The sequence below is a fragment of the Semicossyphus pulcher genome, unplaced genomic scaffold (genome assembly GCF_022749685.1).
Source record: "Semicossyphus pulcher isolate SPU_LCO1_2020_fin unplaced genomic scaffold, fSemPul1.0.p SCAF_27, whole genome shotgun sequence".
In the NCBI taxonomy this organism is placed as follows: Eukaryota; Metazoa; Chordata; class Actinopteri; order Labriformes; family Labridae; genus Semicossyphus; species Semicossyphus pulcher.
Genome location: NW_027211701.1, coordinates 3751147 through 3775123, shown reverse-complemented (window position 1 = coordinate 3775123; position 23977 = coordinate 3751147). Strand labels below are relative to the sequence as shown.

General features: G+C 40.4%; 1 protein-coding gene across 1 annotated transcript in view; it reads left to right on the top strand.

The window, feature by feature from the left end:
* The window catches only part of sorcs3a (sortilin related VPS10 domain containing receptor 3a), a 249982-nt gene that overhangs the window by 188225 nt on the left and 37780 nt on the right, over nt 1-23977 (top strand). The window contains exons 10-18 of the mRNA XM_069676841.1: nt 5392-5538; nt 8123-8225; nt 9335-9411; nt 10948-11039; nt 12214-12321; nt 13555-13672; nt 13751-13884; nt 19757-19870; nt 21708-21879. Coding sequence (XP_069532942.1) covers nt 5392-5538; nt 8123-8225; nt 9335-9411; nt 10948-11039; nt 12214-12321; nt 13555-13672; nt 13751-13884; nt 19757-19870; nt 21708-21879 — 1065 coding nt within the window. The remainder of the gene's footprint in view (nt 1-5391; nt 5539-8122; nt 8226-9334; nt 9412-10947; nt 11040-12213; nt 12322-13554; nt 13673-13750; nt 13885-19756; nt 19871-21707; nt 21880-23977) is intronic.

The window sequence follows — 23977 nt, the reverse complement described above, 5'->3', positions numbered from 1 at the left end:
TTGTATTATTAATAGACAACCGTATCAATTGTTTTCCTTGTCATCTTGTGTTTTTATCACATCTTGTAGTTTTATAGAGATTATATACCTTTGTTCATAGTCTATATTTGCCTATTTGTTGCTTTCATTTTGAACGCCTGTTGAATGCAATCTGCTCTTTGAAGTTGACTGACTTTTATATTAATCAAGCTAATTGCTGTGTTGCCAATATGCCTAAATAGATAAAGATTCAAGATTAAATGCTGAGAAGTGGATCTATGGTGATTTTAATATAAATGCCAGAATTAGATATAATTGCCAGAACAAAGTTCAATGCAGAAGTTATATGCAAAATAAGAGTTACGATGCACGCGCATGCGCATATGTCCCAAGTTAACCAGACGTCCACGGTTGAAACTCTTGATTTTCCTCGCTGACGGTCGCTTTCCTTTTTACACTGTTTGCTTCATCTGAGCGTCCAATTTGTTTCTGTTTCTTTGGATTTTCACTCATTTTTGAAGTTATATCTGTAGTCGCTCTTTTCTTTGTTTGTTCAGCCATAGTAGATTACTGTTTACTCACAATGCTTGAGAAGACCGGAAAAGCAGGCGCTTAGTTCCGCCTACCCTCTCTGGCAGACCAACACCTGCTGGGTGATGGAAAACGCGTCACTAACTGGGCGCCGCTTGGGATTTTTTTTCTGCAAATGTCGCCACAGACACCCAGTGTGTAATAATACTATATACTGTAAATGCAAAGGCTTTCATCAGTGGGCCGTCGGCTCAATAAGAATTGTGTTACCTCATTCGGAGATAGATAGTGACTTAACCGACATTTATTCACAAGAAAATCTTTGAGATTATTAATTTAAAGACTACGACTGAACCAACAGCAGTATCAGCAGCCTCATGACTAAACATGTGCTTACAGTCGGCTGAACAGTTGGTGTTAAGCTCCCTCTTAGCCAACTAGCTTAAGCATGAGGAAGACCACAGTAATGTGCAATGCATGGACAGAGTGTGTGCTGGTGGACAGAATTATTATAGTTCTTTGACAGCCATAGATTCTGTTTTATTTAGATAGTATTAACTGCCTAACCAAGCTTTAAGGAGCCAGATATCTGGCAACAGGAAGCGTCGCTAAAAGGAGCATATTGGACTTTGATTTGACAGACGGACGGATCATGTGTAAAAATACAACCCTTGTTGTGTACATGTGTGCCATAACTACTTTGTGAGATGCTTTTAGGTCTTTGCTGTGTTCCATGTGGTGCCCACGCTGTTCATTAAAGCATTAGACTGTCAAAATTACAATTCTTAAAATGGATTAATCATTTAGATCATTTATCAAACAGGAATACCAAACACTCTGTGGTTCCAGCTTCTTAAATTAGTTTTTTTATCATTAATATAAGAAGACGCCCTTGCTCACTCATAGTAGAAGTTAATGGTAATGCAGTCTGAAAGGGAATTCGAGGCACCTCTGATTAGAGATATAAAAGTTCTTTATTAAATAATGGATAAAGTGACGTGTTTAAAGACTCCCTGAGTGGAATGAAACTATTTAAACTATTAAAACTCTTAAAGAGCACCTGACTTTTTCTTTACTTCATTATCATTAAGACGACTCACTTCATTTTTGAATATGTTTGTTTTATAGACTGTGAGACTCATACTAAAAACAGCCGTCCCCAGGTTACACCCCTGTGTGTGCTACGTGGAGGACACGCATTTAAAAGAGGAAATAATATGCAGGATGTTGCATAAATAATCAAACTCCAGGCACTCAAGTGGAATATTAAAAGTAAAAGACCATGCAATAAAACCAGGGTAATAATAACAGTGTAGAAAAGAAGTGACAGATCAATTGATTTGGAAATAATGTTTGCAGCTTTATAGTGACGTAAAATAACTGTAGAGAACAACTGTTTTGGGAGCATCTCCTCACAGGTACAGTAAATTAAATGTATATAGTTGTAGTAATGTCAGATGATGCAGTGAACCACAACGGTTGCATTTTCTTTTTATCTATGAGTATATGAGGTAGATTTAGATTTGTCTGAAATGCGAAAAGAAAAGGGGTCATGCACAGAGCTTCCGTGTGCAGGAAATGCTGACCAACCATGTCCCCCTCCCTCTGTGATCCCTATTGTATGATAATAGGACAAAGTGCTACACTCTCAGCAAATGGAGATGTTTGTTTGGAAAGAATGCAAGTGCTTCTGAATGCTGGACTCTGTAGCTGCGTATTACAGACCAGTAAACAAAGTAAGGAAGAACATTTATTTTACAAAGATGATGTGGTTATGAATCATGGTCAGATGTCACCTGGACTCTACGGGGAGATGTGGTGATCAAAGGCTGTCGGCCCTGAGCAGCAGATAGATATATCCCCCCATGGAGTCCGGACACCGATGGTGGAGGTGTTGGCTGATGATGTCATCTGAGGCACATGAGATGATGAAGCTGATGATGAATAATGGGCGGTGATGGGGAGGGGGAGGGTCAGCACAGAGCGTCAACATTTTCAAAAGCAAACTAAAGACCCACCTATTTAGTCTGGATTTTAATGGAATTTTACTTTATTTAACTTTATTTATTTATTTATTTATGTAGTCTGTTTTAGTAATTCTTTATATTCGTTTAGTGTGTTATTATCTTATTTTAGTGCTTTATAACTTTACTCTAGTTTTTCTTTATTATTATTTATTTATTCACCATTTTATTCAGCTTATTTGAGTCAACATTTTTATCGTACCTCCAGCGTTTACGCATTAGGAATTCATGATAGCGTGTCCTCAGTTCCTGTTTTTATTTACCCTTGTGCATGAATTGTTGGGGGGGGGCTGATTTGTTTTTATTTTCTGTCTATGTAAAGCACTTTGTGCTGCATTTTAAATGTATGGAAAGTGTCATACAAATAAAGTTTGATTGATTGACTGATTGATTGCAGAGAACAGCCATATTTAAAAAGACAGCAACAATATGATAGGCTAACACTGAGAGTGTGCTGCAGTACTATTGGACAGATGTGACCAGGTAATGAGAACAGCTGATGAGTGCATGAATGCATGCGTGCATGCGTGAGGGGAGTGAGAGTAGAATGGTATGAGATATGGACAACAGAACCAACATGCACAATATTGTTGACTGAACTTACGCTCGAGCTTTACTTACGAAAGAAATCACTCATTTAAAAAGAAATATTTATTTAATGATTTTAAATCGATTTTATTTATTCTGTTAAACAACGAAAGGTTCTACGTTTGGAACTGTGTCCATAGCAAGAGTTATTTCTTCTAAATAAACACAGGTTTGAACTATTCGAATTTTGTGCAATATGTCTACCACATGACATACCTATACAACGAGAGGCAAACTAACATGCAAGCTATTTAAACATGCACGTCTTTTAAAAGATCGACATAGGCTTCCTTCACCTTGCAAAAAGTACAATGATTAGGGCACGGTAGGACGGACATTCAGCACTCTGAGCGAGCTGTGCTGTGACATGTATTTTTATTTAAACGTGTTAAAAAAATCAACACACAATTCTCCACCATCATTACCACACATCCCATGGTTGTTGTAGTCGCTGGTTTCAGCTAAACTAAAGTTAATTATAAGCTTATAAATTGACGTTGTGTTCATTCAAAGACGCTCCGTAACCAAGAGAGAGCACAAGAGGACATCCCCGAGACAGCAGCGGAAGGGCTGATTGTTTTCATATCGAATATTAATATGTGAATGTCTGTTTTTTACTACAATTCGGTTTTAGAACAACCGTTGACAGCCGTAGCAAGAGTTAACTCTCGGTTTTATCATTCACATGAAACGAAACAGTTTCATTGACAATTACGTGAGAAACAGTGAAAAGCATGCATGAATGACCACAGCACAGGAGAGCTGTCTCGTCACTGTCAAACTCCTTTCTATCAAACTGTTTTCAAACACTGATGCTGCTCTTGCTATCTCTCTTGCCTTTTCTGTGTTGTTTTCCTCTTCTCTCTCTCTCTCTCCAGTACCTGGCCTAACAATGGCAATAAAGTCATTTACCATGTATTCCTCTCTCTCTCTGTGTCTCTCTCTCTCTCCCTCTCTCTCTCTCTCACTTCTGTTTTTATTTCTTTTTATTACAGTTAAAATGCTGACATTAAATTTACTGGAGTTTTAATCTAAGCTGTGTCAATAGCAGCTGCATGTTAAACAGAAATTACAGACATTAGAATTTCATCACTGCCAGATCAGAGTCGTTCTAAGCTGTGTAATAAAATACATATGAAAGAAATACTTTTGCACAGTTGTACGTCATGGTCAAAGTTATGACTTATGCTTCACTGCGTGTTCACTGTCTTTGATCACATGCTGCAGCACAATCTATTCTTTTTCTTTTTTCTATCTGCTCACTTGGCACGCAGCAAGTTGCTGAACTGCTTTTTATCATCATCGCACGAGGCGGCAAATGAGCAAATTTCCCCAAAAGTCTAAGTATTCCTTTGATGCGGCAGCGCTGAGAGTAATCTGTGCTGTGGAGAACAGATCTATGTCTGCGTCCTTCACTTGAAGACGGGAAGAAAGTAGAGTGTGGGTGGTGTGAGTGATGGATTGAGAGAAATGTATGCTGGTTCTTGTTTGTGCGCAGGTGTGTGTGTGTGAGTGATAGAGGAGGCGGAGGCAATAAATAATTACCACAATGATTGACAGGTCTGGTTGGATAAGGATGGAGGGACCCTCGTTAGCTGCATCCATCCTGAGCACCATGTTTCTATGACAATGTCAGATGCACTGCCTATTAGTGCCACTTACACAGGCGAGCCCCCGCAGGGAGGGAAACACATCCAACTGGAGCCCCTAACTATGGCAACCATTCACAGTGACTGTCCTTTCCATTGCATATCACACTTTGGTTGGTTTGAGGGATATGTGTAATACCTGAGAGACAGCTAGCAGGGAGGAATTTTGGAGAGACTCGTATAAGTTTCTTTTAGTGTGTGTGTGTGTGTGTGTGTGTTCGTGTTTGTATGCGTTTCTTGTGAGATTTAGAGAGACTGTAAGAAAACAGACAAGGTGTCACTTCTGGCTGGTCATCATTTTGTACTGTCAGGATTGCTGAGTCGCGCAAGGATACAATTACAGATAGCACTTAGCACGGTAAAAGAAAATGCAGCCAACTCTGCTGATGGTGTCTAACAGACTGTCAGCCGCAGCAAGAGAGGATAAGCACACAATTTGCATTTAACTGAGCCAGTGTCGTGAAGATTGCTGCCTCGATCCCCAGAATGCCCTTTCTGATGAGGGCACTGGGTATGCTTCTTCATCTGCAATGGAGAGCTTAACTGTTGAGGGATAGATAATATAAAATGCTCCCAGGGTGAACCTAACATTTAACCCGCTATGTGTCTGTGTCCATCAGGTGGCAGGAATTAAAGGCATGCTGATTGCTAACAAGAGGCAAGACAACCAGGTCAAGACATTTATTACCTACAATAAAGGCCGCGACTGGAGGCTCCTGCAGGCTCCTGCAAGCGACCTGGATGGAAACGACATTCACTGCATACTGGTAAGATACTGTGTGTTTCTGTAGCTCAAAATGTTTTGAAAAAAATGGATGAAAATGTGAAACTGTGTGAAAGAAAATGACAATATAGAATTCGTCTCACTGTCATATTTATAAACTATTTATAAATTATTTAAAATGTATGACTAATAGCTTCATTAGTATTTTAGATATCACTTTTAGCTATAAATAACAATGACTGATTTATCGCGGATGTTGACAGTTAGATTTTTTGTTGTTTTTTTTCCCAGTAAAAATTCTGTTATTGTCAGCTCTCCCCTTCATAATGGCTTGCCTTGAGATTCAGTGATGAATCATGTGATTCATGTAATGTTTAAAACTGTCTTTCTGACAGAAGAATATATTATATAATATATATGAATATAATATTCTAATATTCTTTATATCATCTTCAGAAGGGAAAAAAACAGACTGTTGTTGTTTCACAGTAAAAACCAACACATTCTCTGTCCCAACTCATTAAATATGACACTTCAAAATATGATCATCTAGGCCCCCTTATAATGTCAGTTTTACATTATACACATAAGTTGAAGACATGCAACAATAATAACACGTGTTTGTGATGTGAAACGCTGCACTCTGGATACATTTAGGCACCAAACTGCAGGGTTTGGGTTTAATTAAGTACCAACATAGATATGAGAATTACTTTATTCATGGATGTTGCAAAACTTAAAAAGTCAACTATTTCAAAAATAAAAAAAGTCAACATTGACTGTTAGTTTCACATGGAATTTTTATTTTTTTGGCTTTTGCCTTTATTTGATAGGACAGCTGAAGAGAGACAGGAAATGTGGGGAGTAGAGAGTGTGGGATGACGTGCACCAAATGATCGGCAGACCGGGAGTCGAGCCTGCGATCAGTGCATCAAGGGCTGTAGCCTCTGTACAGGGTGTATTTGTATCTTCAGTAGCTTGACAAATGTTCTTTACATAAGAGCAGCAGAAGAATGTCATGGCAACACAACTGAATTCATGTAATTGTCCCTATTGTATGGAAATAAACTTATATAGGCTTTCTGTTATTTATGTAAACCTGATATTAGTGTATGATAAAGATGAATTTGCTAATTATGCTTTCATAAGAAGGCAGATAAGGTGCTGCCCCGGCAGATGCAGATATAGTGGATGTGTTGCCAGTTTCTCCTTCCTCATTAGGCAGCCTCCCTGCTACTCAAACTAAGCTGATGACTGTTAGAAGGAATCATGTTTGAGACACGAGGGGGGACTTCGTGCTGTTTAAGAGGTGATCTCGGGGCCGTGCGGTGTGGCTTACAGGTTCCCTGTGATTGCGCATTCATGTGACATTTTAATTACTGCCGTAGATTCCTTTTGATTACCCTGTTCAGTCCCGCTGCCCTTGATGTCCTTACACCAGTGACACGCTGTCTGCTGCAAAGATGAAAGCAGACACGCTTTTTTCTGCTCTCTGAACAAATGTAATTGTCTTCTGTTTTGTGCATGCCCTGGAGACTTGGCGTCATACTTTAATGCAAATTTCATCGCTCTTTGTATTAATGACAGATTAAATCCAATTAGCAAAACTTATGAAGGCACAGTTGGTGCTCTTTGTGAGACGAATGATTAAAGCTTGTTTTTGATGGTTTTGTTTTCATCCTCTAATTTTATTCTGACCCGATAATTACCGTCATTTTTTACCTAAAGGGAAAACTTTACAATTTCAGTGAGAATAAGTCTTTGCATCACATGTAGTGCAGATGTAATGCAGTATATCAATCTATCAATATGTATATTGATTTAATATATCCAAGCTTGAATTCTAACTTCAGTCAGTGATTTATGATTGAGACTCTTTTGGAAACAGAAAATAAACAGACAGTGCTAATGTGATTCTTGTTGGGTTTGGCTCCTTTCATCCCAGGAATGACACCACTGTAACTCTCATTGTTTCTGTGGTCAAAGTCCTGGTCTGGGCTGCTGTAAAACAAATTGGTTTTGTATTCCACATTGGGAGGCTGCTAAATCCGGTTACATTTCCCCTCGCCTGGGTCCAGCACTCATTACCCTCCCAGCTCCCAGCAAGCCTTTCCCACTGGGTCACCCCCTCCATGGGCCTGAACGCCTCCTCCTCCTAGCGTCCAAAGCTCCTGTGCTAGTGGTGTGCACACTAAAACTCCCCTGATTCTCTAAGCTTACAGTCTGTGCACTTACCGAGCTAACTAACTTATGGCAACCAATCTGTCTGTCCGGAAACTCCATAAACTTAAGGTTCAGGAAAAGCAGAGGGACGAAATCCGAGGGAAAAGGTCCACAGTGCTCAAACTTGGAGGATGATGTATGACTTGTAGCATCTACTGTAATCATACGTCCTAATTCAGTTTAAGCAACAGCTTACATGTTTTTACTCTGAGCACAAAAAGGTAATATGTCAAATAAATATTTGGCAAACAGTGTGGCAGATCAACATTGTCAGGAAATCTCTTGAAAGCGTACAGAATATCATGGAAACGCATAAAAAACACTGGAGTCGGGTCTTCAATGAATAATAGTTTTAACATCAATATTCACGTATGTGTTAACCTATGTCGTCTCTGCTTCTGCAGCCTTTCTGTTCACTCCACCTCCAGCTGCAAATGTCAGAGAACCCGTACCTGTCAGGAACAATCTCTACCAAGAGCTCTGCACCGGGGATAATCGTCGCCACAGGTGAGACAAAAGACTCAACACAAGATGTGCACAGTATAACCACTTTGATAAATAGTGGTACATCAGTGAAACATTTCTACTTCAGCAACACTTTGTACCCTTTACTTTGAAATAAATCTTTGTATGCCACATTAGGAAATGTTGGATGAATAGTTGTACAGTTGTCCTCCCAGTAAGCCCTATAGACGAGGTAATGCAGCGAGCTTCTCATTGCTCTGCAGGATCTCCTATTTTTCCACAGGCAAACTTGTTGTGTGTAACATGTCCGCCTGTTTTTATGCCAATCATACAGTATACAGCATATGTGAGAACATCAACAGTTTGTGTAGTGCTGTGTCCGTCTTCCTGCTAGTGTACACGCATTTCAAAGAGTTGAAGCAAAGAAAGAGAGATGAGTTAAGACGTGATAGCACCAGTTGAGTTCCAGCATAAAAAGTCTGCTGTGTGAGTTTCTGTGTGTTTCCATGTGTGTGTGTTTGTCTTTGGATCTGTCTGTTTTGTCTTTGGTGTGTGAGAATGCTGAATAAACATACATCTCCGCTGCCATACTTGCACAGTTTGTCTTTGTATGTGTGTGACTGTGTGTATGTGTGTGTGTATTACTGGCCGAGCCTTTGCTTTGGCACTGTGATTCACTTTGCCCGCTGCGCCTTTTAAGACGTCAGCTGGTGCAGAGATCATCTCACCAACATGACAAACACCATCCAGATCAAACACATGCCTATTTACTGAGCCGAGGCCAAGATCGTGGAGAGGAGGATCAACAAAAGACGGAGCTAGTTCAGTCCATGCACACACACAGGAAAAAAAGCTTCGGAGGCATTGTGTTGTCAGAGCGACGGAGCGACCGCACTCCTCCACATCTCACATTATGATGCCTGAACGATGCAGGCATCCATAGAAATTAACCTAGGCGCTTCTCTGTACTGTTCCAGTGAGTCGCGAGACGGCGAGCTGATCTGGGAATGAAGCCAGAGGAATAGATTAATAAATCACAGTCATGGCGTGATTGGCAGCATGTATTAAAAACACATATGGCCCTTTATCTGTGGGATCTCACACAGTTTTGTTGTGTCACTTATTCTGTCGGCATTTTTTTTTCACTGCAGGAAACATTGGAGCCGAGCTGTCCTACAACAATGTTGGCATGTTCATATCATCTGATGCTGGCAATAGCTGGAGACAGGTGAGCTCCACACCGAGATTTACACCAACTGACAGATTTGTGCAACAGTTTGAAGGATTGACATAACAGCTACCGGCTTTCACAATGTATATTGTATTAGGCTGTCTTGTTATACAGCCCACACTTTGCTACTTGGCAGCTTTTTTCTGTTATGTATGCTGGCAAGGGGGAAAAAAATCACCTGTTTCTAAGTCATAAACAGAGAAGAGGAAAACAATTTTGATCATAATAAAAGTGTAAAACGGGACGAAAACATTGACGTCACAGCTTAACAACTTAAAAAATGTAAATTTGTCTCGTTATAAAGCCCACACTTTGCTACTTTGCACCTTTTTTTTTGCTTGTTTTCACAGATAAACAAGTAATATTTAAAAATTTCCCCGGAGAAGCTTTTCTTTTTCACCCTGCAAAATGTTCCGTTCCCCTCCTGCTGACATTCAAAAAACCATGATGAACTATGTGTGTTCTAAGTGAGATTTCTGGCAAATGCTTTTTTTCACCTGTTTATAAGTCATAAACACTGCTGTTGTTTAGCCACTTAGATCAGACTAAAGTTGTAAACATTGAAAACGTTGATTTAACAGCTAACAACTTTACAAATGTATATTTTATTATACAACAGTTAGTTCTGACCAAAAAAGCTTGAGCAAGAGGCCTTCCATAGTGCTGATAGTACAACTAGGACTTTATGCATCACTCTATATATTGTTCAGCTATAGGTTGCTATGGTAGCGACTTGTAAGTCATCATTAACCACACCCGAGCAACATGTCTGCGACGGTTCTCAGTCTCAGTCAACTTGCTTTATCGTCACTTTCACTCTAAATGAGGGCGTAATTAACAAAACGAACATCATGCTGTATTGAAGGAGACTTGAAAGCCTCAGGTATTCGGACACTAACCATATTAGGCAAATTACCAAAAGTAATAAAACAATTGAGAAGGTCATTTTCTGGTAGACTGCCATATTTAATTTTTTTTGCTACCGGTGTAGTCGCCGCCACCCCCCCCTCGCTGACGGTTGCTTTCCTTTTTAGTTTGTCTTCATCTGGGCGTCCAATTTGTTTCTTTTTCTTTGGATTTTCACTAATTTTTGAAGATGTATCTGTCGTCATCGACCTTTTCTTTGTTTGTTCAGCAACAGTAGATTACTGTTTACTCGCAACACTTTCAGAGACCTGAAAAGCAGCCGCTTAGCTCCGCCTACCCTCCCTGGCCGACCAATTCACTAACTGGGCACCACTTGTGTTTTTTCCCATGAAAGTCGCCACAGTCACCCTGTCTGTAATACTGCAAATGCAAAGGCTTTCATCAGTGGGCCACAGGCTCAATCACCATTGTCTTACCTCATCCGGCAGTAGATAGTGACTTAACAGACATTTATTTTAATGGAAATCTTCGAGATTATTTCTTTAATGGTGAGTAAATTCCATGAGTGAAAATGGTCCATTGCTCATCTCTGTTTATCTTGAAAGTCTATTTTGCCCTTGACTTTTTTTCGTACTGTAAAATTACTTTCTGAATGTGTCTGTTCAGATTTTCGAAGAGGAGCACAACGTGTGGTTTCTGGACAAAGGAGGGGCTCTCATCGCTGTCAAGCAGCCATCTGTGCCAACCAGACACTTGTGGTACGTCCATTTAAGGAACTTTTCTGGACACTCTTACTTTTTTAAATTGCCTTTTTCAATTTTACTCAGCTATTCTTAGCTTAAAGTCCAAAAATATTAGCACGTAGGCCTATATAATATGTGAAACTTGATCCATTTAGCGATGCACTTTGACTGTGGCCTTTGCAAAGATAAATTTGAGACTTTTTTTCCCAAGCCACTTATCATTAACAGCCTGCAGTCTGAGCCCCCCCTCCTCCCTTTTAGTGTTTTCATTAACACATTGGCTTCCCCCTGCCAAACGGGGGCCTTGTTTTGCCTCAGTGCGGGCTAATCCAAGTGAGACCAGATCTGTTCTCCAGTCGCTTTTGCAACAATTCTGAAATTAGTTTTAGAGCCAGTGAAGTGTAGCCTGCTGGGTTTTTGTCTCACAACCAATTTAAGTGTGATGGTAGAGGAAGTGAAAAGAAATGACAGATAGAAAGAAGCCTGCGTATCTCCACAGACACTGTACAGCAGCTATGGAACAGTGTAGCTCTCTAAGCCAGTGTTCAGTTAAACACTTCCCCAGCCTGAATCTCATAATAGCTGCATGTCAACGCTTTTACTGTTGTCAGTGCTTTTAGCCAAATGAAGGCAGTGGGGGGTTTTTGGAGTCAACACGGGAGGCTTTTCTTTCTTCCTCGCACAGGCCGTGTCACACTCAGGTACTCATAGTTGTTCTCACTTCAGCACCGATGTTGATAAGTTGTCAGAATCAATAGAGCCCGGGCCCCGATGATGAAAGCTGTCCAATTTTTCCTTTGCTGCCGCCTCCTCGCTCTGCAGTTTTGTACTTAGACATGAAACAGTTCTATTCTGGTCTTGTTTTTTTCACCCCTGTGTAGACTTCACCCAGGACCAAAGATGTCGCTCTTTTCTTTTCTGACATCTGAAGCAGTTTTGGGCATCTTTGCTTTGATAACCACACAGACTGCCTTTTAAATATCCCTTTAATATTTGGCTTTTTCATATTTACTCAAAGCTACATTAGCTAATTGCACTGAGACTCTGAGACCCGTCTTTTGAGACAAACCAGCCATCCTGATCCCCACCTAAACCCCCCTCCATGACCGGGCTCTAATAGAGAGTGTCTGTTTCCGTGCCATCACTGTTGCTGGGCTTGTGATGGAAATGCATTCTGACACACACACAGGGTCAGCTTTGACGAAGGGAGGCAGTGGACCCAGCACAGCTTCTCCTCCGTGCCTCTGTTCGTGGATGGAGTGTTGGTGGAGGCCGGGGCCGAGAACCAAATCATGACGTAAGTCCAGAAAATCCCAAAAAGGCCTGAATGACACGTAAAAAGGTGTTGATTTGTCTGTCCTTTAAAGAGGGTGGTGTGGGCTGAGTGAAAGGTGAATGGCAATTTTCTCTCTTCAATTCAGCCCTCCGGGGTATTTTTTCTCAGCAGAAAAGCGATGAGGGACCTTTAAAGCAAGGCGTCCATTCAAAGCTCGGTGGTATTTAGCCTTTATTAAGCCACATTTGTGAGTGGCAGGTAGAGGGTTGTGTAGGCTGTTAGTCGGGCCCTTGTGGATATTAGGTCACCTGATGAAGGGTTGGATAAGTGTGGAATCACCTGTTCATGGGACTGCTGCCATTAAAGCCTCTGCAATCATGGCTTCAAATCTGTACAATTATTTATAAAATTAACTGTTAATTAATTAATCATGTGGAAATAAGCTACGTTCAAAGATTAAAATCATCTTTAGCTCGACGGTTTATTATTATTTTTTTATTAATACATATAGATATATTAGATTTTTGACTTTTACACTCAAAGATTTCACATCCAGAGTGTGTGGGTGTGTTTTTGTGAGATTTGATTGACATGGACCAAACCACCCCCAACTATGTCTTAACACCCACAGCATCACTAATACTGACACCATCGAAATACGCCCCCTTACAACTTCAGTAGGAATTCAAAATCCACATTGTCAGCAAAATGTAAATTTGAGTTGTGAGATGATTCATGCAAAAGGAGAGCAGAAAAAAAGTTCAGACAAACAATCTTTGCTTCATTTTGACATGTTGGATAATTTGTTGTTGTTGAAGCTCAGATGATTATCAGAGCGGAAACATGAGAGCATTATAAAGTGAACTTATACCCTTTTTCGACCAACATGAACCTGGATCTAGTTCTAGTTCTGGTGCTACTGCTCGTTAGGAGCTGGTTCACTTTTTATGAAGGGTCATGGTGGAAAAATGTTTGCAATCTCTGGCTTAATCTTCTAACAATGTTAGGGTTTATCACATATTTTTACGTACAATTTTAATCCAATAAGTAGTTTATGATTAACACTTAGATTGGTAACCTGCCCTGCCTTTTGTTTGTTTTAAATAAATGGTTGCTAAATCTGCAGAAATTGCACCCAAAAGACCAATTTATAGTTACATTTATAGATATACTATGTTACTTCACATCATTTTTAATCATGTCATAAGTTGTCCAAGACTTTTGATTTACAGTAACTGTCAATTATTTCTGCAGCTTTTTCGGACACTTCAGCCACCGCTCTGAATGGCAGCTCATCAAGATAGACTACAAGTCCATCTATAGCAGGAAATGCACGGAGGAAGACTATCAAACCTGGCACCTGCACAACCAGGCAAGAAAGTAAACTGACCTTGTTAAGTTTGTGCCGTGAAAAGAAAAATACCACTCACAGTTGTTACTGTGTCAACAGGGCGAGCCGTGCGTGATGGGACAGAAACAGATTTACATGAAGCGCAGGCCTGGGAACTACTGCATGCTGGGAAAGGACTACTCCAGAATCCTCTCAGCTGAGTCGTGTATTTGCCGAGCTCATGACTTTGAATGGTAAGAGGATGTGTGCCTTTGTACAATAACTCCTTTCTTCATAATTGTCAAGGGAGATTATGTTTCTCCCCATTGTGTGCTGAAGGAGAGCTTCATTAACAGCAATGTCCTTTCAGAGGAAGTGTTTTTTCATTAATCTTTTAAGGATTTCAATATGTTAGTGTTTTAATTGTTTGCTCCTGGGTAGCTGCCAAATGTTGGTGTTAGGAACAATGCAAATGTGACTCAGGAGGTAATTTACTTCAAGTCAAAGCTCCTGTTTGTCAAAGTTGAAGCAATTTTGGAGGCGTAGGGATCTTCCCCCACACTTCTGCGTGCATGTGAGCTGGATTAATTGCAAAATGTAATGCTCATTGTGTGATATAGTCTTATTGTTGTTTTTTTAGGCTTTTTGACACAATATATCCTCAAATCTCAAGGCAGAGTAGCAGTGAAAATGCAAACAAAGTTGCTGTAACACAAAGTAATAAAGTTAGTTTTAGGTTTGATATTTGATATCAGCACAGCACTCCTGTCCACTATCCAACATGATACTAACTTAACTGCAGTGCTACACCAGCCGTAATAGCAGCAATTAAGTGGTGCATGTACATATATTTTCCAAATCTTCTGTACAAATGTTAAAGAAGGCCAGTCCCCTTTAATGTTTTTTAAACAAGGTGTGCGCAGCCTTTTAAGCAGAAACAGGCTATATAGTGCATATATGTCCCTGTACACTGGCTGCTTTGTATTCAACACGGCTCCCACGTTGGGGGTCTTTATCACCGGGTCTGCCTTTATTTTGCTTGTACCAGCCTGCGGTTGCGAGTGATAACAATCGGTTGCTTCACGTTACTAACTTTTTCCCACAGCCAGCTGTAGTCTTTTGATGGTAACTGTTGTGGAAGGATTTATGAAATCATTTTCTACATAAATATAGGCTTTTTAAAATGATGACACTGCTTGTATGAATTGAAAAAGTATCAATCTGCCGTAATGTAGAACATTGAGGATGCAATACATCGAGATGCATCAAGATTACTTTTGCAGTGTAAAAAAGGTTTTAAAGTTCATGTACTGGAGGGCAAAATGAGTTTTGCGATCACTTGCACCCCTACTTCCAATAAATACCCTCTTCAGTCCACTTAGACTCAAACTCTTGATCTAACCATAACTTTACAACACAAGATAATCACGATTATATTGATCAATAGTGAGATCACGATAATTTACTGATTTGAGGGACATTTTTTAATTGTACTTTCAAATTTCAATAAACAGAGCGACACTTTGAGTAACACTTTGTGCTGTATTCGGGCTCATGTACAAATGTTGCATCAAACTAAGACTTAAAATCAGGTTCTTTACCTGAATTTGGTGCATCTTCTGCCTCTCTATTTCTCCTTGACATTTTGCATTTTGCTACGTTCCAATCCTCACCTAAGGTCACAAGATTATGGTAGTGACCGAAAGAATGAGATTGCGGATACAAGTGGCCGAAATGAGTTTCCTTCGGAGGGTGTCTGGGCTCAGCCTTAGAGAGAGGGTACGGAGCTCGGAGATCCGGGGGGAGCTCGGAGTAGATCCGCTTCTCCTTCGCATAGAAAGGAGCCAGTTGAGGTGGTTCGGGCATCTGGTTAGGATGCCTCCTGGGCGCCTCCCTTTTGAGGTTTTCCGGTCACGTCCAACTGGGAGGAGAACTCCTCAGAATCCCCCAGGAGGAGCTGGAAAACGATACTGGGGAGAGGGACGCCTGGGTCATCTTGCTGAGCCTGCTGCCACCGCTACCCGGCCCCGGGTAAACAGATGATAATGGATGGATGGATGGATGGACAATTGATAGGTAGTAAACTGAAGGGTTGTCTGAAATGTTTAAATCATTACGCTACTGCTCATAATAATATTTATAGTTTCTTATCAGTTCAGTATGTATGCAGGTATTTGTATTTACAACCATCGATACCAAGCTCCGCTGCCTCTTGCGCTTTCATTGACTCAAGCAGTGCAATGAAGCACAATAATTTGAACCCAACAATATAAACAGACTTACAGTACTAATAACATGAGGTGTGGTGATGCTTTTGTTGCCTATAACGTCAGTTTCGGAGCACCGTAAGGCAAATATTACGATCGACAGCTTTAAGTTTAGATAGAAGTGGCACCGAAATGAGACACCGAAATCCTTGCTGTGATTGGGTCCGGTAGATACCGGTCGGTTAGGAGGCCAGCCACCAACAAGGCTCTGATTAGAGATTACCACACACGCACTGAATTGGCCGGCTCCCACTGCTCTCCTTACTGTTGGCTGAGAGTGGTGGGAGGAAGTGGATCAAACCATTGTGAGGCAAAGAGCAGGGGTGTCCAAATCTTTTGAAACTTGAAAACGTTCTATTAAGTGTCTATAATGAACACAAGTTGAAGTATTATTGAAATTGGTATGTCTACAGTGATATTGGGGGGGACAAATCATCATCATGGTTAAGGGGGGGCATCACTGTTATGGATGTCTGACTTGACGCTGGACATGGATAGGGAGCGATGTTATTCCTTTTGGCCTTTTGGCTGTTTGTTTAGGGAACGCTTGATTCAAGATGAGACGGGCAGAGCATGTATTTAAAAACATCAGTATCACTGTCAAATCATGTTTATTTAATTGTCAGAGGCCAAAATCGTGATCAGGATTAAATAAGATTAATTGCGCAGCCCTTAATCTCACATTACTTCAACCCTGTAACTTTAAAAACAAACAAAAAGCACATATAAGAAATTGTAGTGCTAAAGCTGGTCCTTTAAGACCACAGTGTTTACAGACACTTCCTTAGCCTAATTGTTTTATAATAACCACATTTGTTACTAAACCCGCAGAGAGGCAACCGACATGTTTGGAGAATTAGCTTTATGGATGTTTGCTCGAGTATAAATACTCAGGTGGGTATTTTTTTTTCACAGCAGAGCAATGAACTGGTTTGTTTTCCAGCAGGACAAAATTACAAACTGAAGATGGTCACATGTAAAAAAAAAAAAAAAAAAAAAAAAGGGTGATTTATTCCTTCGCAGGGTGTGTCATGCCGAATGATTTAACAGTGCAGACGCATGCAGCATGCGTAACAGAGTTCTCTGTAAACACTTTTTCCGCTCTTCATCCTTGTTTGCCAATTTAAAGCCCTTTAAGTGGAATCCATAGCATATGCTTTTCATGTGTCTCATCAACTGACTCCATTCACTGTATGTTTTTCCAATAATCTGATAAGTTTGGGATCGTTGTATGCAATTTTCTCACAATGTCTTTCTCTGCGGCGTCGTTCTGTGAGCTCGCTATGCTCATAATTCTGCTGAGACGATGTGGGAGGGGTTGGGGGGTGGGGATGCGGGGGTGTAAATAGTTTCAATTTGTATGCAAATCCTAAATGGTTATATTTTTTATCTTGTAATGACAGGGAGCAGAAAAAAAGCCATCCCCAACATACAGCGGTTATGTAAATAGTGTTTGTAGAAGGTCAGAGAGTGAGTGCTAATTGGTTCCCATTGACTGAGTGTAAAGTTTGTTTTATTTTCTTTCTGTGTCTGAGTCTGATTTCTGCCTGTCTTGCTCCGTCTCTTCTCTGCAGGGAATTATCTGCCGCATGCTTACAATTCAAAAATGACAATATTAAAAACCATTATGCAGAAAAAAAGCTTTGATCCTTTTACGTAATTTGAGGTGTGAAGAGTCTGTCTGACACATAATGAGCTTAAGCACACACTTGTCAGGCTTGTGTGAAACAATGCTGGAGACCTTCCTGCAAACAGTGCAATTCTATCATTAGAGTGTTTCACTGAAGATTAAATGTGGATATCAATCATAGCGTGACTAGAGTCAGAGCGTTTGAGACTGATACAGATACCTGTTCTAGAGAATGAATAATAATGGATTATTGCTGATGTGAATTTTTTTTTACTTGGAATAAAAACAGAAATTACGTACTGAGGTGTCCTTCTTAACAAATAGCTTTATTAAAGAATATATAACATATTACACATCGTCAACCAATTCTACTGTGACCACCGTCCACTCAACTGTGATGCCCCTCTGCCCCATGTGCTGCAGACAGTGCTGAGAGTATTGTAAACCATGGAGCCAGCAAAATACATGATGACATCATTTCTAAATCACCCTAAGCATTGTTCTCTGCATTACATGTACAGTAAAAAAAATGTACATATCCAATTTTGCATGTGTAAAAACAGATACCGATATCTATGTGTCTGTTATAGGCCCATATCGCAATAAGACCAGCTAAATATAATTGGGCTTTACGAAGCTCAACTCTTTAAAGTACCGACTGTAATTTTGGACAGTGTCAAGTCAAGTAGTTAAAAGCTTGCAGTACTACTTGGTAGTTATTTCATCAGATATATTTTGAACTAAATGAGGACATTTGAAACTTTGTGATTTGCTGATGTGCGTATGTGTAACTACATAATGATGCTACTTAAAATTAACAAAGGCTTTTGTCCTGAACGTGTTTTTGCAGTTTCTCATTGTAAGAAACATATTGAGTATTTAACTACTTGCAGAAAACAATAGAGATTTGTGCCCCCTTTGCGCAGACCATGTGAAGATGTAGCCTACAAGGACGCGGTTAGCTTAGCTTTGCACATTGACTTAAAATGGTAGAAACAGCTAGCCTATAACTTTCTAGCTTAAATAGCTAATAATGCTTCTTAGAGCCCGATCAGGCTGAGTGCGTTTTGCAGGCTGTAAAACACGAGGCGCAACACACTGCCTTTTTTGTTGAAGCCTTGTTAAAAGAGCAGCTCGCTGCGCCTTTTTTTTCCTAATGTTGTTAAGGCAACCACCAAATCATTAGCTGTTATTAACCTAAGCGTTATATTGTAAACTGACAGAAGGCCCGCCGCAAAAGCAAAAAGTGTCCCTCGCATTGAAAACAATGACAAAAAAGCCACCCCCAGCTGCTAAAACGAGTTCTTGTTTCTAGTGTAATTACGAAAATGTGAAAGCTCTTATATTTAAGTTAATTGTTCTACTTAGCCCCTTTACTTCTCGTCTTTTTGCTAAGCTAAGCTAATCACCTGCCATCCAGCTTCATATGTACCATACTGACACAAAAGCTGCCCTATTCTTTTACAACATTCATGCTGTTGAAAAGCAGTTCAATGAATGAAAAGGTTATTTATAGAAAAATGTTTTCCTTACTCAAACTTAAATAATGAAAAGTTTCTTTTTTGTGGCAAAAGAAAGCTTTTGCGTAAAACAGGCATCATATAACATAGCTGCTGTTTTTGTGTTTAAAACAGATTCCTCCCAACATTAATGGTTTCCCAGTAACAACAACATATCACCTATTAAAGTCAACTTAGCTTTAGCACGGCGATACACAAGTTCTCCAAAGCCATTCTAACCTTTAACCTCTTTGTCTACATCCACCTGCAACCAATGTGCCTTGACAGCTCGTTAATGAACCATTCACACTGCAGTGACCACAGAATCAAGCTGGACTAGTCAGTCACTGGCTTGTTGGTTTTGTTTATTTGATGTGGCTTGGTGATTAATTGATAAATCAAAGTCAGGAGCATTATTAGAGTGGACACTTGCTTACCTTGCTGTGTTAGATGTAAATCATGTTGTGATTGGAAACGCTAGCAAGCGAGTGAGAGTTAGTCATCCTCGGAGGTAACAACCCCCCCCTCCAGAGTGTGATTCCATACACACTGTCTTGCATTTGTCAGCAGAAGCCTTAATCAATATATAATAATGATGCGTCTCTGTGCTGGGCAGGCCCCTGGTCACCGGTAATAAAAAGATAGGGATGTGAAACACTATGGCAATATGTCCCTCTTCACATGCTGATATTGATCAGGTGCTGTGTGGATATGCTTTGTCGTCCAACAGTGATTATGGGTACGAGCGGCGCGGCGACGGGAACTGCCGGCCGTCCTTCTGGTTCAATCCATCCACTGTCTCCAGAAGCTGCAGCCAAGGTCAAAACTACTTCAACAGCACAGGGTGAGTGAGATTTCAAATTCATATTAATGCTGCTAAAGTTATATAATCATGTGCATTGCTTCTATGCACAGTGTCTATTTCAAAATATCTCAAAAAAATTACAAATTTAGTTTAAAAATTGTTAAAGTCTGTTTGTTTGGTCTGATTTAAAGACCAAATTGTAACAATGTTACATTTTGCCTCAAGTTTGGTTTGTGTTCACACGGCAGCTTTAACCAGTGGACCAAAAGTGTTGATGCGCGAGGAAACTGCTCTCTGATTGGTCAGAATTTCCACATGGGCAAACTCCCTGAAGTAAACAGAGAGGGAGAGCAGACTCCTCAATCACACTCAACATGATAGTGGACGATCAGCTCCTTTAGTTTTTCACTAAACAGTTTTAACACCTCTGTGTTCTTGTGCGTTTCCACAAGCATTTGTGACATTTGCGGTCAGCCCATATTTCTATTTCCTCGTCTGCCCTCTGCTCATCTTGCTGCCTGGCTGCATGTCTATCTCTGCCAGTGTCAGCACCCGTTAACAACCCAGCTAGCAGGGAACATTCCCATAACACTGGCTAACATTACCTACAACTTCTAATTACACTTGAAAGAAAATGTTTTAATCTAATATTCAAAGAAAGTTTAAAGGATGTTTATCATTTCAAATAAAGTTCTTCTAACGTTAAAACTTAAACTAAGACAAAACGTTTGAACTGCAACATTCTGAGGATCTTTTCAGGATGTTAGAACGGCCTGAACTATCAGAACGTCATTTATAAAACGTTCCTGAAATGTGATTTGATCATTCTCACTGCAGCTCTCCTGCTATTAAAAACATTGTATGTAACGTTCACAGAACGTTCTCAGAACAAACCATTTCTAGCTGGGAACCCACACTGCACAGTGTTTTGGTTTGTTTCCTGTATCTGTTCCTACTTTAAGTCCCTTTACGTTCTCACCTGAATCGAACCGGACCGTGGCTTATTCGTAAACGGACCAAGTCCCATCTTTTCTAGCGGACCATGGTCCAGTTGTTTGGTCCGCACCAGAGTTCTCACCTGTCCAAACGAACCAGACTTTCCAAGTAAAGTCTGAAAGTCCGGACTAAAGCTGCCCGGTGTGAAAGCACCCTCAGTGTTAGTGGGTTCCTTTAGCAACAACATGTTCAATTTTTAATGTATTTTTAAAAAATCTATAACACTATTTAAATAGTTTTCTTAATTACTGTGGTTTAGGGACTTAGACAACCCTTTGCGTTATGGTGTACTTGGATTGGAAGATTTCCAGTCACTTCCCTATTGATCAAATTATTCCTACTTTCAGTTTACAAAGTGATCACTCAACTCAACTGAACTTACATTAGATACATAACTCAAGTCCTGAAGTTAAAGTTACCTCCACCACAGAACAACATGTACATTTAGTCACTGCTATAAAAACTTCTGTAAACTACGTTTTTGTATCTGTGGTGTAATCATTGACATAAATGCCATTATTCCCTTGTGCCAGAAAGATGTGTCCTCTGCGTTAGTCTGAGGTATCCAGAGGACCAAAACCTTGCAGAGCTTAATCATACTTGGAGTGTTTTCACTGCTGTGATGAAGCTTTGAAAGGTGTCTCGGCCTCTGACACAGCTTGTGCTGTCAGTTGTCATCGAGTCTCTTTGCAATTGGGAGGCACAACAGCTGTACTACCGCAACACTCTGCTGAGTTCACAAAATTGTTTCTAAACCACAAGCACATGAAGCATCCAGGGGATTGGTTCAAGAAATAAAGGAATGACTTGAGTATGTTTAACAAAAGAAGAATAACAGAAGTATAAAATGAAGGAAATTTCATTCCTGGATCTTCCAAAGGTACCGTAAAGTGGTGTTGAACAACTGCACGAAAGGAGTTAAAGAAATGTACACGGCCAGGAAGCAGCAGTGCCCCAACAGACCTCCTAAAGGACTCCTGCTGACCACCAGAGATGGCAAGCTCACCGCTAACCTGGGCAACAACGTAACCTTCCTGGTACATCTGGATGAGGTGAGAACACAACCTGCATGGCTCTGTTACTTCTCTTGCAGGATACGCGTTCCCCTCATGCACTGGTTTATTCTGTTGATTTTTTTCTTAAAGCCTGGGGGGAGAGAAACCCTTTGACAGATACCATATTAACAGTGTACAGGTTATTTACAATTTAGCAAGTGTTCTACTTATACATCCAGCAAACATGGTGCCAAATTGGCATGAAATTGGGGCCGTGTTGGCCACCTAATAAATTCCCATACTCCTTCTCCTTTAACTTGGATCTGCAGAGTCCGTTTACAATCCTCTGTGGGTTTGTCACAATGACCGACCACTTTCACATTACAGATTTTTGTTTTATGGAAACATAACTGCAGCATTACATTTTTTTTCAATAACATTAATATTTTGTCATTAAGGGAACTATAATCTCTCCCTCCCTATTTGTAAGCACACCTCACTAAGATGTCAGCACTCACCAGGTTTGGATCCCCTCCGTAAGGACAAACATTTCCAGTCTCTTTGATTTCTGTTCTGTCTAGAGCTGTGTTCAGACCCAAAGCGTGTCATTTTGTTCCCTGATTATTTGGCAGGGTTTGACAGCAGGACCGTTTGTGTTTATTTGCATAAGTACATCACAAACCATGATTACTCGCCCTATGATAGATATGTTGTCAAACCAAACATTGTCAGGTCTGGGTTCACAAAATCATCCAGAGGCAAACTCAGCTTGGTAATCTTTTGGGTCATCTCTAGGAACTGTGTCTGTAATAACTTGTCAATAGGCTGACCAGTCCATAGTGTAATGACCAGTTAGCTACATCAGGCTCAGCTTAGCTCAGTACCAGGATTTCTGTGATGGACGCCAACCAACAGCCTTCCTTTTCAGCTGCTCGTCGCTCTGTCTCCGCTGAGTTGCTGTTTCAGGGTATGTAGAAAGTCACACGTTGTTGACAGTAAGGACACATGGCCAAATCTGCATCTTTTCATTTCATTATTTGCAAAAAAAAATGATAATACTAAGTTTAAAAACATGAAAATGGAATTAATACAGCAGCACAATAAGGATTAAAACCACAGTAGTAGCATGGAGCTGTTTAAAGGCATATTATTTTGCCTATGAAAAGTTGGTAAATTGTGGCTTAGAGAAGCCTGAAGCACGCATGTTAGAATTTTAGTGGGTCTGATGATTCCCAGGAAAGCCTTGTTCTAAACACTCTCCTAAGTTTAATAGAGTCAAATGGCTCCTGATCGCCCACACAAAGCAAGAGTTCTGAGCCAGAAGCAAAAGTAAAATACCTCACTGGAGACCCTGTTAGTGAGTGAGATGCGCTGTGTTTAGAGCCAGGCCTGCCAGGCCGCTCTATCACAAGGAAATTGCCTCACAACGTTCCCAGGCAGAATCTGCTCCACTGATATTAACAGCAGGCTTTGGGGCATCAGCAACAGGAGTGTTTTCCTGCCACTGCAACAGCTCAAGGTGAGTGTATGTCCCCCCAGGTTTTGTCCATGCACAGTGGTCATATTACTGTGTGATGAGTTGAGAAGTAAAGGCTTGTTTCTTTCATTATGAGGAGGATTGTCTGATAGATTGGGGGGTGGTGGTGGGGGGTAGCAAAACGATGTGATAAAAGAAGGGTGGGTTACAGAATCCTTGTGGCATCAGCCCTCTTTGAAAATTCTCAAGATGAATCCAGAGTTTAATTTATATTCATGAAGCCGGCAATGGCTGTATTTCTTGGGGAGAGCAAAAGCTCTTAAATATTTAATAGTTAAAAGACTTTTTGGCGAACCTCCAAATTTAAAGAAGAAATCTTAAAAAATTACTTTTTTGAGGGTGATATAATACGATCAACACAACGCCATGGTACATTTTCCAGGTGGTTTTGTGTTTGTTGTGAAAGCTCTTATACAACACAATAATGTTACAGATGGGCTTTGTAGGAGTGACTGACTTTTGCTAAGTGGTTGGCAGAGAAGCCATTGGCTTGTGCCTCAATGACATCGAGCTCAAACAATTCACGAGGAATTGAACTGCTGTTCTATATTTGGCATCAAAGCAAGAAGACGCAGGGAATGTGTAATGTTTTCTTTCTCTGCCTGCCAGTTCAAACGG